Raw genomic sequence first — 13,635 nt, 5'->3', positions numbered from 1 at the left:
AAAAATGCTAAATATTCATTTTTCGCTCGTCAGGCTATTATTAATGTTGAGCATTTCTACCAAAGATTGTATTATTGAATTGCTTATACTAGCAAGAATCATCTAAATTCTCAATTCTGTCAATATTAGGATTATAATTAGACGCTCTTTATTGCTGGAACTAGTGTTTTTCAAAAGTTTGATTTTCAAGATTATCATGGACAACATAAAAAAAACCTAAATCATTGTTTTTCGTACTTATTAAAAAAAAATGTCCATCGATTCGTCAATTTGTCCACAATCAAAACTCGCTCTGCATACTTGCATGTATTTACAGTCATAAGGGCCACACCCATCTCGATGTTGCGTCTCTTGCTCTGCGAATTAAGGGATCTCATACCCTCTTGGTCGAGCTTAATACTTTCCATACATCAATTTTTTACACATGTAATTAACTAATTTTTTTTTTCACTCGTCCAAGACGGTATAAGATCCTTTAATTCGCAAAGCAAGAGACGAAACATCGAGGGCGCAAGTTCGTCTTAATCCTTGACTTACTCTCTCTCCCTCTCTTTCCTTCCCTTCAGACAACAAATCCCCCGGCTTTCGTAAACTTGGGTTCGCGGGCCTCGGATTAACGCGCGCTCTAGACAATATAGTAAACTTTGCATCGCAATTTATAAGCTCGCCGAGAGAGAGAGAGTTTCCGTCTTGTGTAATATTAATCTCTTGTGTATAACTTACCTCGCGTGGAGTATGTGGGAGCAGGGCAGCGCCTCGAGCGAGTCCGTCTCGAGGCCGAAGGGCTCGCCGCAGCCGCCGCAGCGCAGCTCGAGGTCCTCCTCGATCGAGGCGGCGGCCCGCTCGAAGTGCGCCTTCTGCTCCTCGTCGCCGAGCGAGCCGTAGATCCTCGACAGGCGGCCGCGCACGGTGCGCATCAGCAGCTGACGATGGAAAATTAATAAAAAATGTTTATTACGTCCAGTGGTCGTGAATGAAAATAGTATATTTAATCCGACTACATAACTGATGTAAGTTCTGATGAGTGCACATTAAATCGAACATCAGATCTAATGTTATATTATGTTGGTATGAAAAAAAATTTCTAGTTTTTTTTTGAAATTCTGTTACACATAAGTGGAAGAGAATTATAAGAGAAACTTGAACATTTTAAGACCTCTAGGATAAAGAATGTTCAAAGATTCCATTCAGATACATGTGGCATTGAGCTTTGTAATGATAAGTCAAGTCAGGTGCTGACTGGACTAATTTAAATAATAAAAGTACTAAAAACATGTTTTCTGGTGTTAAAAGACTCGAAACAAATAATTTTACATCAAAAACAAAAAACTTCAATTTTAACATTTCATTTTCATGTTTTTCAATTACTTCAATCTTACACAATTTTCAATCTTAACTCAATTTTTCAATCTTATTGAATCAATTGAATCTTACTTTATCAAAAACTCAAATATGATTATCAAAATTCAAAATATAACTAAATTTATTATAAAATTTCAATTATTAATAAATTTATCGTTAAATTAATCAAGGGCGAAATTTATATCGATACTCGACTCAACTCTGACATTAGATCTGATATAGATCTGAAATAGATCGAAGCGTACCTTGGCGCCCACCGAGCTGGCGACCTCGTGCAGCCGTGTATTGAACTCGAGGGGCTTGCAGTTGCAGATCTTGTGCTGGAGCCGTAGGGCCTCGAGGCAGCGAGCCGCCCCGTCCATCGCCTCCATCTGGCAGAGGCGATCGCCCGTCGCCGCGGCCGAGCCCATCGCGCTCTCGTACTGACGGAATGCTTTCTGCAACGCGTTACGGGGTTTCGAGATAAAATGGCTATATATGGGGTGTGGATACGTCGTTGAACATTCATGTAAATATACACACGTACGCACACACATATATGAGAAAAGTTTGGGTTTTTTAGTCGTCGTAAACGATTCGTAAGTACATGGGCTATTCCACGAAAATTACATTTAAACCAATTAGGTTCATTTTGAATTGATCTACAGGGGTTCAAAGTTTAATTTTACTCTCCCGACTGTTTTTCACATATGATTTTCCACGTTTTTTTTTTTTTTTTTGATACTTCGAAGGCTGTCGAATTTTTTCTATCAGTTTCTTCATTAATTTTTTTATCGTGATTCAAATACCTCGTACGCGCACCGAGAAAAGAAGAATTGACTTTAAAAATTGAAAATCAAACCTTGAGCCTCTAGAACTAAACTTTTAACAATTTTCATTTTTCGATGCAGTTTCAACGCTATATTTTGGCATGGAATAGCCCATATCTATATTCGCATGATTTATAAGCGCGCGCATGCCTTTTTGCATCGGTAGATGTGTACCAACTCTTGCCCCCGTACATATATATCATATATTGGCCTTTGCCCGCTGCACCGCGGCCGCCTGCAACGATCTCTAAAAAAAGTCGAGCCTCGCGGCGATGATTTATATATCGGACGTTTCGTGAAATATATATTTACAATAATACGCAAAAAGGCTGTATCTCGCGCGCGATTGCTTTTACGACTGTGCCGCAGTACAGTACTATAGCGGCGACAGTTTTACGAAGATAAATTCGCGCAGAGAGTCTTTCTCTTGAGAGACAGAGACAGAGAGAGAGAGAGAGAGAAAAGAAAGAGAGTATTTTTCCTTGATTTTTTTACCCGGAGAATGTAGATAAGGGCAATAAAATAAACAATGAAATTCAATGCCCGCCGTTGTTACTGCGGGGATCTCTCGCAATCAAGTGGATGTGCCCTTTTTTTACCCTTACATAAATACACATTACTCTTTACTCTCTCTCTCTCTCTCTCTCTGGCTATATACAGTCGCTGTGGGATCATTTATTTCTTTGGCCTCGTAGACTTGAGTAAACAAATTCTATATAGTCATGCTCTCTCGTGCGAGAGAACGAGATAAAAGATATTATAAATTCAAGCGTTGAGTTGCATTATGCACACACGTACACACACACACATACATACATACACGCCAGTAGAGAAAGCTCAGGATATTAATGTACTCACGTTAATTTCCGATTTGTGCCTGTAAATGTCGCCCATTATTCGGATGCTCCTGGCGTAGCTCGCTTGGTCGCCGGACACCAGGGACAGGCGTGTCGCTTCCTGCGTTGGTTAAAAATCGGTTTTTTTTTTGTTTTTTCATTTCCAAAGCGTGACGAAAGTTTGCGGCATGAAACAGACAACAAAAAAATCGGAATAAAGTTCGTGAAATTGTTTCTTTCTTTTTTTTATTTCATCCTTTTGAAGGTCTCTCTGGAGAAATGATATTGTAATGCCACGCTGACAAGCTTGAATGTTTTTTCTATTTTACGAAAAAAAATTTTACTTTGTCGTTGTTTTTTTTTTTTTTCTTTAATGCACTCGATCGAGTTAGTGCAAATTTTGTGCGGGTTGCGTGCACTTTTACGTGTATATAATATCAAATGTTTTTACCCCCGTTCTTTTTTTATTCGCCTCCGAGAGCCTCGTAACTTTTCTCGTGAAATTCGATATTATACTCGGGCGCTGCTGCCGATGCTGCTGCTGCACGTACAGCAAAGTTTCCCAAATGCGAGACGCGTACACACACATATCTGGTGCGGCATATAACGCGAAGCGACTTCGAAGTTGTAAACATATTGGCAGAGGTAGGCGCGTGTCGCATTTGCATCTCGCTGCCTCGAGAAAAGATGTATATATATACCTGAGCGTCAAAAATAAGGACGAAAAAAAAAATGAAGAAAAAATTCTTGAATATACAGAACGCTTGTCGCTATAATCATGGCCCCACGAAAGTGTACGGTTAATGGAGTATCGCTTTAAAATCATTCGAGCTGGTAAGTCATTGCGCTGAGCGGAAAATTTAGGAGAACATTTTTTCGGTCTACTATAAGAAGGACCATAGATTTGCTGCACCTTTATAATCGGCAAAATTACTTGTCGTTTGGGAGTTTTGCCAAAGAGTCATCGTTCGCCATCTATTGGCGATTTATCGATCTAAATTACATCACGGATTATTGTGATATCGCCTCTAAAAATGCGATATAAATCAAAAATCAAAAAACCCCAGAAAATAGGCAACCCTATCTCTACAAAGTTGGCCGGTAAACGAAATATATCGAATCCCGGGCCTGTCAAATTGAATATAAGCCACATGGCCCCCGGTGCAACCGTCGAAGATTCAATGTTCTCACGCGCATTGACTCTGATTTTACTATGAACAACATTTTCTACATTATTGTTTACGTATAAACAACCGCTATAATTGCACACCCATAAATAATTCATCTATAAGCATAATCAAAAACCCAGATCCTTTTCCCAACGTTTAATTCGTCAGAGATGCAGTAAAAATGAGATGGCTCGCTGTCGATAGAAAATTATTCCTTATGTATTACAAACTATATTTTTTAAGTTAATATTTATTATTTATTATTTATTATGAATATCAACCTTCTTTTTTTTGCTATTAAATAAAAATAGAAAATATAATAGAAAATTAAATCGAACGATCTAGAAGATCAGAGTTCGAATAACAACATATGTGTCGATAGACGAGTTGCAGGCTGCTCGTGACACCAAGGCAGAGACAAAGACGCAAGTCTCACAGAAACAGAGTTCCCATAGTTTTTTAGCCACCGAAGCCGTTACAAACGAAAAGTTACACATCGAAGATCTATAACTGATTCTCTCTATCTAAAAATTTTCAATCAATCTCGTTCGCGACTCCGACCAGTGCGGGTCTCTCAGTTCTCAGTGTCCTCTGTTTCTGTGCCACAGCCTCTGTGCCTCTGCTCCTGTGTCACGACGCCTGCAGCATCTCAACAATGTAAGTTATAAAAGAATAATATATCTATTTTTTTTATTTAAATTATTTGCTTCTAACTTATTATTTTATTTTTTTTCCTTTCTAAATAAATGAATACCTTAAACAAATATAACTCCTAATGACATCACTGCCCCGAAGCGATCAATGGGTAACCATTTCGCCTTGTGGAAAGTGACCCTTTCTCCCTTTCGATAAATTACGATATTTTGAACCATATAAGTACTCGGAAATATACCCTGTGCTATAAGACGTCTCGTCTTGGCACTAAAAATTTTACACAAGACCACCGTAACCGTAAGGTTACAAAAGTCCCGTCTCCCGACGTGACAATTATGCTATTTAACACAGTACTTTTTTGTTTACATAAGATATTGTTTTCTTTTGTACATAGGTACTTTGTATTAGTATAGTAATGTTTCTCGAAGATATAGGAAAAAGTGTCGTAACTAATTTTTATCCGTGTATGTGCTCTTAATGCAATTAGCTTTAAAATTAACGTGAATTAAATGTCTGTATTCTTTGATGGAAAGATTTTTTCGATTAATGCATTAGCCCGCACTTTGATACACTTTCTAGGTCATTTTACAAAGTTTTCTCTTTTTCGACACCGACGACTAAAATCAGTCTAATTTCAGAGATATATATATTAATACTCTGTATTGGGATGAGTCGTGGCATGACGTCGTTGCAATCTGTATTTTAAAATAATAGAACACATCAGAAACGAATCATCAGCTGGCACGTACATACATCGTGTCATAGCCCCGCCTCCGTTACAGATATCATTAATTTTAGAAAGTAATGTGCAACACGATGCCCAGTGAAGTCACATACACTTTCCAATAGTCATTACTCTGCAGTAGCTATTACGACGCCGAAGAGCGAACAACTGGAAAATATCGTATCGATCCTGCAACACGTGTTTTTATTTTTGTGTAAAAATTAAATACTTTTTTTTTGATTCTCAGTGACTCCGTTTGTGCGTGAGTGCGGAAAAACAATGCCCCTGCACTTTGCTGTGACCGGAGGTCATACGAAGTGGATCGAAAGTCTGTTAAAAAATGGCGCGGATCCAAATCTAGCCAACGCCGAGGGATCGACGCCTTTGCACGTAATTTGTCAAAAGCCACCTAATCGAATGTTTCATATCACAATGGAGATATTCCTAAATATGTGCAAGGAAGTCCGGCGGCCGGTGCAGATAGACGCCAAGGACAAGAAGGGCAGCACACCGTTGCACTTGGCCCTCCTCGACGGCCACAAAGAAGCGGCCGAGTTACTTCTACGACATGGTGCCGATCCTAACCTGGCCAACGAAGAAGGCTTGACTCCGTTGCATATCATAAGTGCGAGAATGCTTGACGACGACGACGAGGTGGCGGAATTGTTTTTCAGAACCTGCGACGACCTCGAGCGGACGGTAGAGGTCGATGCCAGGGACAAATTTGGAAAAACACCCCTGAAATTAGCTCTGTACAGAGACAAGAAGAAGACAGTCGAATCGCTGCTTCGAAACGGCGCCGATCCGAATCTGGCCAACGCCTTGCACGTCATTTGTCAGAAGCACGACCGGATGTTTGGAGAAATGTCAATGGAGACATTCCTGAAGGTGTGCGAGGAAGTTCGGCGGCCGGTGCAGATAGACGCCAAGGACAAGGAGGGCACGACACCGTTGCAATTAGCCGTGGCGAATATCAGGCCGGACTTGGTCGATGTACTCTTGACCAATGGCGCCGATTTGTCCAGTTTCGTTTTTCCAGCCGAGATACATTTCGGTGAGTTCTTCATGAAAAATAAAATTCCACACGATGAATTTAAAGTAAGAGTAATGTCCGGCGCTGTGGCCTGCGTCGAACGTCTCGAGGAAGGAGGATACGAGTTGGACCGAAGCGACGCCTTGACGATCATGCGAGTTTTGACTATGAATGGGGCTTTCAAATATTCGACCAAAATTGAAGAATGCTGGTTTGACAAAGAAAAGTTCGTGAGCGATGCGAAAACTATTATGATAATTCCCAGTATGTCGCTTTACGACTTGATTCGTTTGCCACCCAAAACCATGGAAAAACGATTAAAACTTGTGGACTTCTGGAAATTCCTATGTGCAATCCGCAGTGATTATTTACGCTCAACCTTATTCGTTCGTAAGAATTTAACACCATCCGTGCGTAGAATGTACACGTCTGAAGAAGTTATGGCTAGTGTCGCTTATGTGTGCGAAACAATAACGAGAGAATTTTTCCGAAGCTGGGCCCTGGATTGTTTTTACGAGTTGACAAACGGACGACTGCCGATTCTCTGCTGCGAAATGATCATCGATAAATTACTTACGAACAAAGATCTATGTAGTATTTGCTTCGCGGCTAGTAATAAGGCCCGAAAAATGCCATCGCAATGAGCATGTGTATACTTTATATTTTCCATATTATTCGAATAAATTAATTGAAAGAAAAAATGTGTCATTCGTTTATTTTTGTTGGATTTTATATACCCATATAGGATGAAGAAAAGAAACCGCTGCTAATGTATTGGCAAGTAGCTTCCTCATACTTTTTTTTTAACTTAAAAATAATTTGAAAATATTAATATCATCTTTTCTAATTTGTTCACAAAACAGTTTCAATCATAAATTACTTCTGTTTGTGGAATCAATTGCCAACGTTCTTCTATTCTTTGATATATAATTTTTATCGATTTTCTTCACGATGACGTAACAATTAAGGTAGTTTCCTCAAAAAAAAAAATAATTTGGAAATATTAATATGTAAATTAAAAAATCTAAAAAAATTCATAAAAGTACATATCAACAAGTACTTCAGGCCTTCAGATAAAATAATTAAAAATTGGAAAATTTATATATAGCGATACGAGCCTAAATCAAACTCGAAATTTTTTTTTCTGCTTTATCGCATTGAAAAACATGACCTTAAATTTTTTAAGTTGCCTTCAGAGGCGGACTGGCCATTGGGAATTTGGGAACTTTTCCGGCGGGCCGTTACGAATTGGGCCGCCTTGAATAACACTCTGGGCCAGGTCAGCAAAAAAAAACAGAAACAAAAATGTTTTTTTGGCTTCTTCCTTTCATCAAGACAAATAAAATGAGACATCTACACTAAAAATACGAACTACCATCATCGATATATCACTACACATCCCAACACATTCACCCCAAAAAACCAAATTTCTTTTCAGAATGTAAAACTTCTGAACCCGACAGTGAATCTTTACCATTTTCATCTTCAATGAAAAGTTAAAAGCTCTTCTTTCAAAATAGTATTACTTTTATAAGGAAAAACCGGTTTATTATAGAACAAAATGACAAAAAAAAAAAAAAAAATTCCGAAAAACCCCCATAACTTTTTAAATACTTAACCTAGAAGAAAAAAACATGTTTTGGCTTCTTCCTTTCATAATTACGAAGAAAATGAGCCATCTACAGTAACGATACGACCTCCCGTCATCGAGATATCACTCTGCACAGACATACACACGTACATACACACACACACACATACATACATACCAACATGTGTCAGAAATTCGATCTAGTTTAAGGATATATCATCGAATTGACCCTACGATGCTTATTTACGAATGCTGAAATTCAGCCCGTCACAAAGCTTCCTCTATGAGGAAGCAAAAATGAATGAATAAATAAAAAATGAAAATGACATTACCGAGCAGTAGTCGTGGGCGTCGCCGAGCTCGCCCTTTTTCCGTAGCGACGCGGCCATCTGGAGCAGCGCCGCCCGATGATGCCGCGAGTTGAGATCGCCGAGCTGCAGACTCCTGGACAGGTCGTAGGCCCTCGCCGCGTATCTGGCGCTCTTGTCGGCGTCCTGCAGCCGGCAGAACAGCTCCGACAGGCCGACGTAGACCTGAGGCGCACATTTTTGGTAATCGATTAAATTCGTGCTCATACATATATATCTACGCGTGTCTGCGCCAAGCAAGTGTACACGTAACTTCTCGAGTTTCCAGCAAGGCGCAGACCCAAGTTCGCGTACGCGCGTAATATACATCAACTTCTCCGTCGTCTCGGGCTAGCTCCGAGGAGAAGCTTTACAACTGAATTAAAACTAAAACAATTTCTAGCTTGCGCTCGGTTCGAGTCCTGCCCACGCATACGGACTTACATTCAATTCGCATTCAATTCTCGTGAACGAATAATATGTATTACTTTTGTACTGCCGATGCTGCTGTCGTTGCCATTTTTTTTTCTAATTTTCAAGTATAGTAAAATCAATTTTCTGATGTATCATGTGTGCAGAAATTATACTACAATAAAAATTATTAGAATTATTTCAAATAATTTGGTGGAAATAATTTGGTGGAAACGCTTGGCCTAATGGCGAAAGAATGCCTTGTTTTTTAGCAATTTGAGTCAGGTCATTTCAATAGCGTTAAAAATATTCAGCGCATTTTAAATGATCCGAAATTGACCAGTTTTCAATTATTTTGATCCTACTTAGATTCTCTGCCACTAGATGGCGAGTACCTTTATTTCTGTAAATCTGTAAGTGGCACAGTTGAAATAGTTGTATATAATTGTATAAATTCAATTTAATTTACGTTCAACATTGGTTATTTTTCATTTATTGAACGCCCGATTGAACGATGATTCGTACGAATTTTAATTCAAAATATGGTCATTCAAACGATATCACATGTTGTTGGCCAGAAAAATGACCGAGAAATACACAGAAGTTTCTGACACGTACTTGTTATACAAGACAGTGACGAGAATCTCATACGCTCGTGTCAAAATAGCTCTGGACTCGGCCGAGCTTTGTAATTAAATCGTCGTTCTTTTTCGGAGCAAGTTGCAATACTTGCACGATATGCCCCGTAGGCACCAAAACAACAACAACAACAACAACAACAAAGTACGAGCTATATATACGTTTCAATACACGAACTCGCGAACGCAAGCGCTTTATACCTGAAGCTCGAGCGACGGATCCTGTATGGAGTGGGCGATCTTGTGCGCCCGCTGAAACGCCTCGAGGGCCTTGCAGAAGCCCGAGAGCTCGAGATGGACGCGGCCCACGGTGAGGTGCACGTGGCCCGCTGTGGCGCACTGGTCGCACTCGTTGTAGAGGCTGTGGCGGGCGAAGCCGAGGGCGCGGTCGAGGGCGCCGAGGCGCTCGTGCGCCCGGGCGAGATTCAGATAGGCCTCGGCGCGCATGTTGGGCGAGTCGAGCTCCTCCGAGATGCACAGCTGCCGATGGCTGAACTCCACGCTGTCTCTGTAAGTGTGTGTGCGTGTGGGTGTTCAAGTACGCATAAAAAAAATACTCGAGGGTAGTAAAAAAAATTTTTTTTTTTCTACGAAAGTCATTAAAAGGCCAGGTACGCGAGACTTTCGCGCTCGATATCGCGCGGGCGTAAATCTCGCTCGAGCGCGGTCGTAAAAAAAAGGAGAGAGAGAGAAGACGATGATGACGAGGAAAGGAGCGAGAGAGGAAGAAAAACGATGTTTATGTAAGGGCGCAAAATGAAGTAGAAACTATAACCACGTGTTATTATTCAAAAATTTTAGTCGTTAATTCACAGAGCCTCAGAGTTGGATTTGCTTTTTTGATATTTTATTCTTTTTTTATAGGGTGAATATTAAAGTATTTGATTCACGAGGGAAATTTAAATTTATAAGCCAAAATCATATTTATAATTTCAAATCAGAGAATAAGACAGAATTGAAATATGTTTTTCGCCACAATACAATTCTTTTTTTAAATTTGGCATAATTTTTCTCTAATTTCTTTCCGTCAAATACTATCTTAAAAAAGTATATCGCTCAAATAGTATATTAGAAATTTTCATTTTTCAATTAACTGCTTAAATTTTCACAACGCAGAGTAGTTTGGCCCGTATACCATTTATGTTCAATGTACCAACCTGTACTTGCCCCAATCCATGTAAGCCTGATAGAGGTAGCCGAGGAGGGCGAACTTGTCCTCGCGGCGGCCGATGTTGTTGAGGGCGCCGCGCCACTTGCGCACCGCCGCCTGCTGCTTGTGCGCCCGATACAATTTCAGGCCCTGCTCCACCTGTACGACGAAGAAAAGAGAGGAAGAAAAATATTGAATATTTCATAATATCATTCTTTTAAATACTGCTTATTTCATCCTCTTCTTCTTTTTCTCGTGTATACGCACGAGCGCTCGAAATGCGAGCCGATAAACTTCGTTTTATACGCGCGTACCAAACTGAATTCCTTATCGGAAAATACTCGACTGAGCGATCGAACGCACGAAAGTTGACCCTTTCCGCTCGAGCAGCATCAGCAGCAGCAGCAAGGAAGGCGCATCGATAATTGAATGGGAGAAAAGTTCGATGGATCTCGAGCGATTTCTCTGCGCTATATACATTGTACACATTGTGTATTCTCTCGGCTCCGTTGCAATTACCGCCCGCTCTATGTATTTTACGCGTAAAAATACGCTCGCGCGCGCCGCATACTTGGCAGAAAATTATTATATACACTGCCTTGCTGCTATACCGCTTTCGATTAATAAGCGATTTTATCGGGAAAATGTTCGCTGTATCTCTGCTGCACAAGTGTACACAGAGGAAAAAGGGATCCGATCGCACGAAAGCAACAAAATAATAAACACCAGATTACGCGCTCGATTTCGCAGCTTAAATAAATATATATAAGACGAGGAGTACATTTGCCGTAGCAGAAGCTCTCGAGAGCCGGGGGAGTGTTTCTTTGACGATGGGAGTGCAGAAGGACGCCGAGTCAATATTAAAGCTGTATCGGTTTCCATACAGATAGATATAGGGGAGAGGCGGGTAAGTGGAACATGGCTGGTAACCGTGTCACCCCCATAAAAAATGCAATTTTCAACTTAAAATTATGAAATAAATTTTTTCATAGTCCTTTCATCATTAATGATATTTGTACGAAAAAAAATTTTTCAAAATCCATTTTTTTTAACAAAAAAAAAATTGTTGAAAATTTTTGACTAAAAAATCCAATATAACCAATATTTCAACTGAGTAGCAAAACGATTAAAAACATTTTTTTGCTTTTGAAATTTATATCACTAGAAAGCTAGAAGCTTGAACTTTAATTTCCTTTTTTTTTAATTCTTCTACGATTAATATTAAAAAAGTTATTAACAAAATAAAGAAGGTACTCAAACCGGGCGCGAGGGTCACCTTCCGTCGGGCACTAGTGTCACATGACGACCTATCAATAACCCATTCACGTCCAGAATAATGAAATTTTTTGTTCGTGATCGACGCGATTTTTTTTTATATTTTGAAACGCAAAAAGATTTTGCGCATACATAATTTCATGTAAAATTTAATGCCCTTTGAGAATCCGGGCTCAAATTTAAGATTTGATGCTTCGTCAAAAAGTTATGGTTGTTTAAACGAAAACAAACGTAAAAATTTGCGCGAAAAATCAACTTAAAGAAATTTTTTCCAAGTTTTGCAGTATAAAACTCGAGGTATAAATATGATGAGAGGTAATTATGGATGTAGAAGTACCGTAAGGAATTTTCCTAAATTTTTTTAGCGACTTTTTCTAACAAAATGGCGTCTCTCAAATGAAATGTTTATAAAAAACCAAACTTGATTTTTATCTTGAAAACCATTGGGTTTAGAGAAAAAGTTTATGGAACAAAAAAGTCTTAAAATTTATCAAAGAAAAGCCCCAAATTTTTTCAGAATTTTCGGAGACGATTTTCAATTTTCCGACAATTCGTCGAGTGCAATCTCTTAAAAAAATGTCAAAAAATTCTGAAAATATTTGAGAATGTTTCTCGATAAATTTGGAGACTTTTTCATTCCATAAACTTTTTCTCTAAACTTCATTGTTTTTGAGTAAAAAAATATATTATTCTACACATATATGTATTTTTTGCATGATAATATACATGACACTCGTGCCCGACTCCTATGGCACAATTCCCGGCCCATGGGAAAAGACGGGCAATTGTGACAAATTTTTTGAAATTCAATAAAAAATAGAAATTTCATTGTAATTTTTTAATTTTAATATATGTTATAGAGCTTGAGCTCCCCTTTGCACTGATCGTTTCAGATTTGAAAAATTTTAAAAATTCGCTCCAGGAAGCAAGTTTGAAGTTATGGTGTCACTCATGCCCGTCTCTCCCCTATAGCATATGATACAGCGAGAAAAGTTAGCTGTAGGAAAGCGAAGCTTTTCATTTTATTTTTTATTTTTTTTTGCATCCAACCAGGGGGTGGGGGAAGTGGAGTAAAATCTGATAAAAGTCCGCCGCGCGTCTCGTCGGGCTAATTAATCGCGACTCATTAAATATTCTCGCGAGAGAGCAGATAGAGCAGAGGGAATATTTTAATTAATTCGACTTTTCCAGCTGTCGCGATTTAAAAAAAAAAAAGCGCAGGCGAGGCAGAATATATATAATTAACTGCCGCGCTCGCGCGCGACAACACTACTATACACAACTTCGACAAATGAAGCGGAACGAAGTGAACGAAGAGCAGTTGAAAGAGGAGAAAAAAAAGTGTAGTAGCAAGTGTCTTAACAGGGCAAAGTTTTTTTCGTTAGGACGACTTCGCGTAGTCACTCCAATCCTGACGGAAGAACTTTTTATTTTTTTTATTTTTTTTTTTACTACGAATCTCTCACTCGAAATGAAATCGATCCGATTTATGATTTATGTAATTCGACGAGAGTCACTTTCGGACGTGTAATGCGTAAAAGAGAGAGAGAGAGAGAGAGAGAGAAATGGGTAAAGGATAACGATATGCAAATTGTCCATATACGGCGGGGGACCTCTAGTAGAACAAACTATCACA

General features: G+C 39.2%; 1 protein-coding gene across 1 annotated transcript in view; it reads right to left on the bottom strand.

The window, feature by feature from the left end:
• LOC106653332 (43 kDa receptor-associated protein of the synapse homolog) overlaps window positions 1-13,635 on the bottom strand; it is a 28,397-nt gene that overhangs the window by 3,432 nt on the left and 11,330 nt on the right. Inside the window, exons 5-10 of the mRNA XM_023457953.1 lie at window positions 10,732-10,883; window positions 9,776-10,082; window positions 8,511-8,711; window positions 3,030-3,128; window positions 1,608-1,799; window positions 724-923 (exon numbers count right to left, since the gene is read on the bottom strand). Coding sequence (XP_023313721.1) covers window positions 724-923; window positions 1,608-1,799; window positions 3,030-3,128; window positions 8,511-8,711; window positions 9,776-10,082; window positions 10,732-10,883 — 1,151 coding nt within the window. The remainder of the gene's footprint in view (window positions 1-723; window positions 924-1,607; window positions 1,800-3,029; window positions 3,129-8,510; window positions 8,712-9,775; window positions 10,083-10,731; window positions 10,884-13,635) is intronic.

The sequence above is a fragment of the Trichogramma pretiosum genome, unplaced genomic scaffold (assembly GCF_000599845.2).
Source record: "Trichogramma pretiosum strain Unisexual culture from Peru unplaced genomic scaffold, Tpre_2.0 scaffold35, whole genome shotgun sequence".
NCBI classification, from domain to species: Eukaryota; Metazoa; Arthropoda; class Insecta; order Hymenoptera; family Trichogrammatidae; genus Trichogramma; species Trichogramma pretiosum.
The sequence above is the reverse complement of the archived record's forward strand: the minus strand, read 5'-3'. Positions and strand labels throughout refer to the sequence as shown.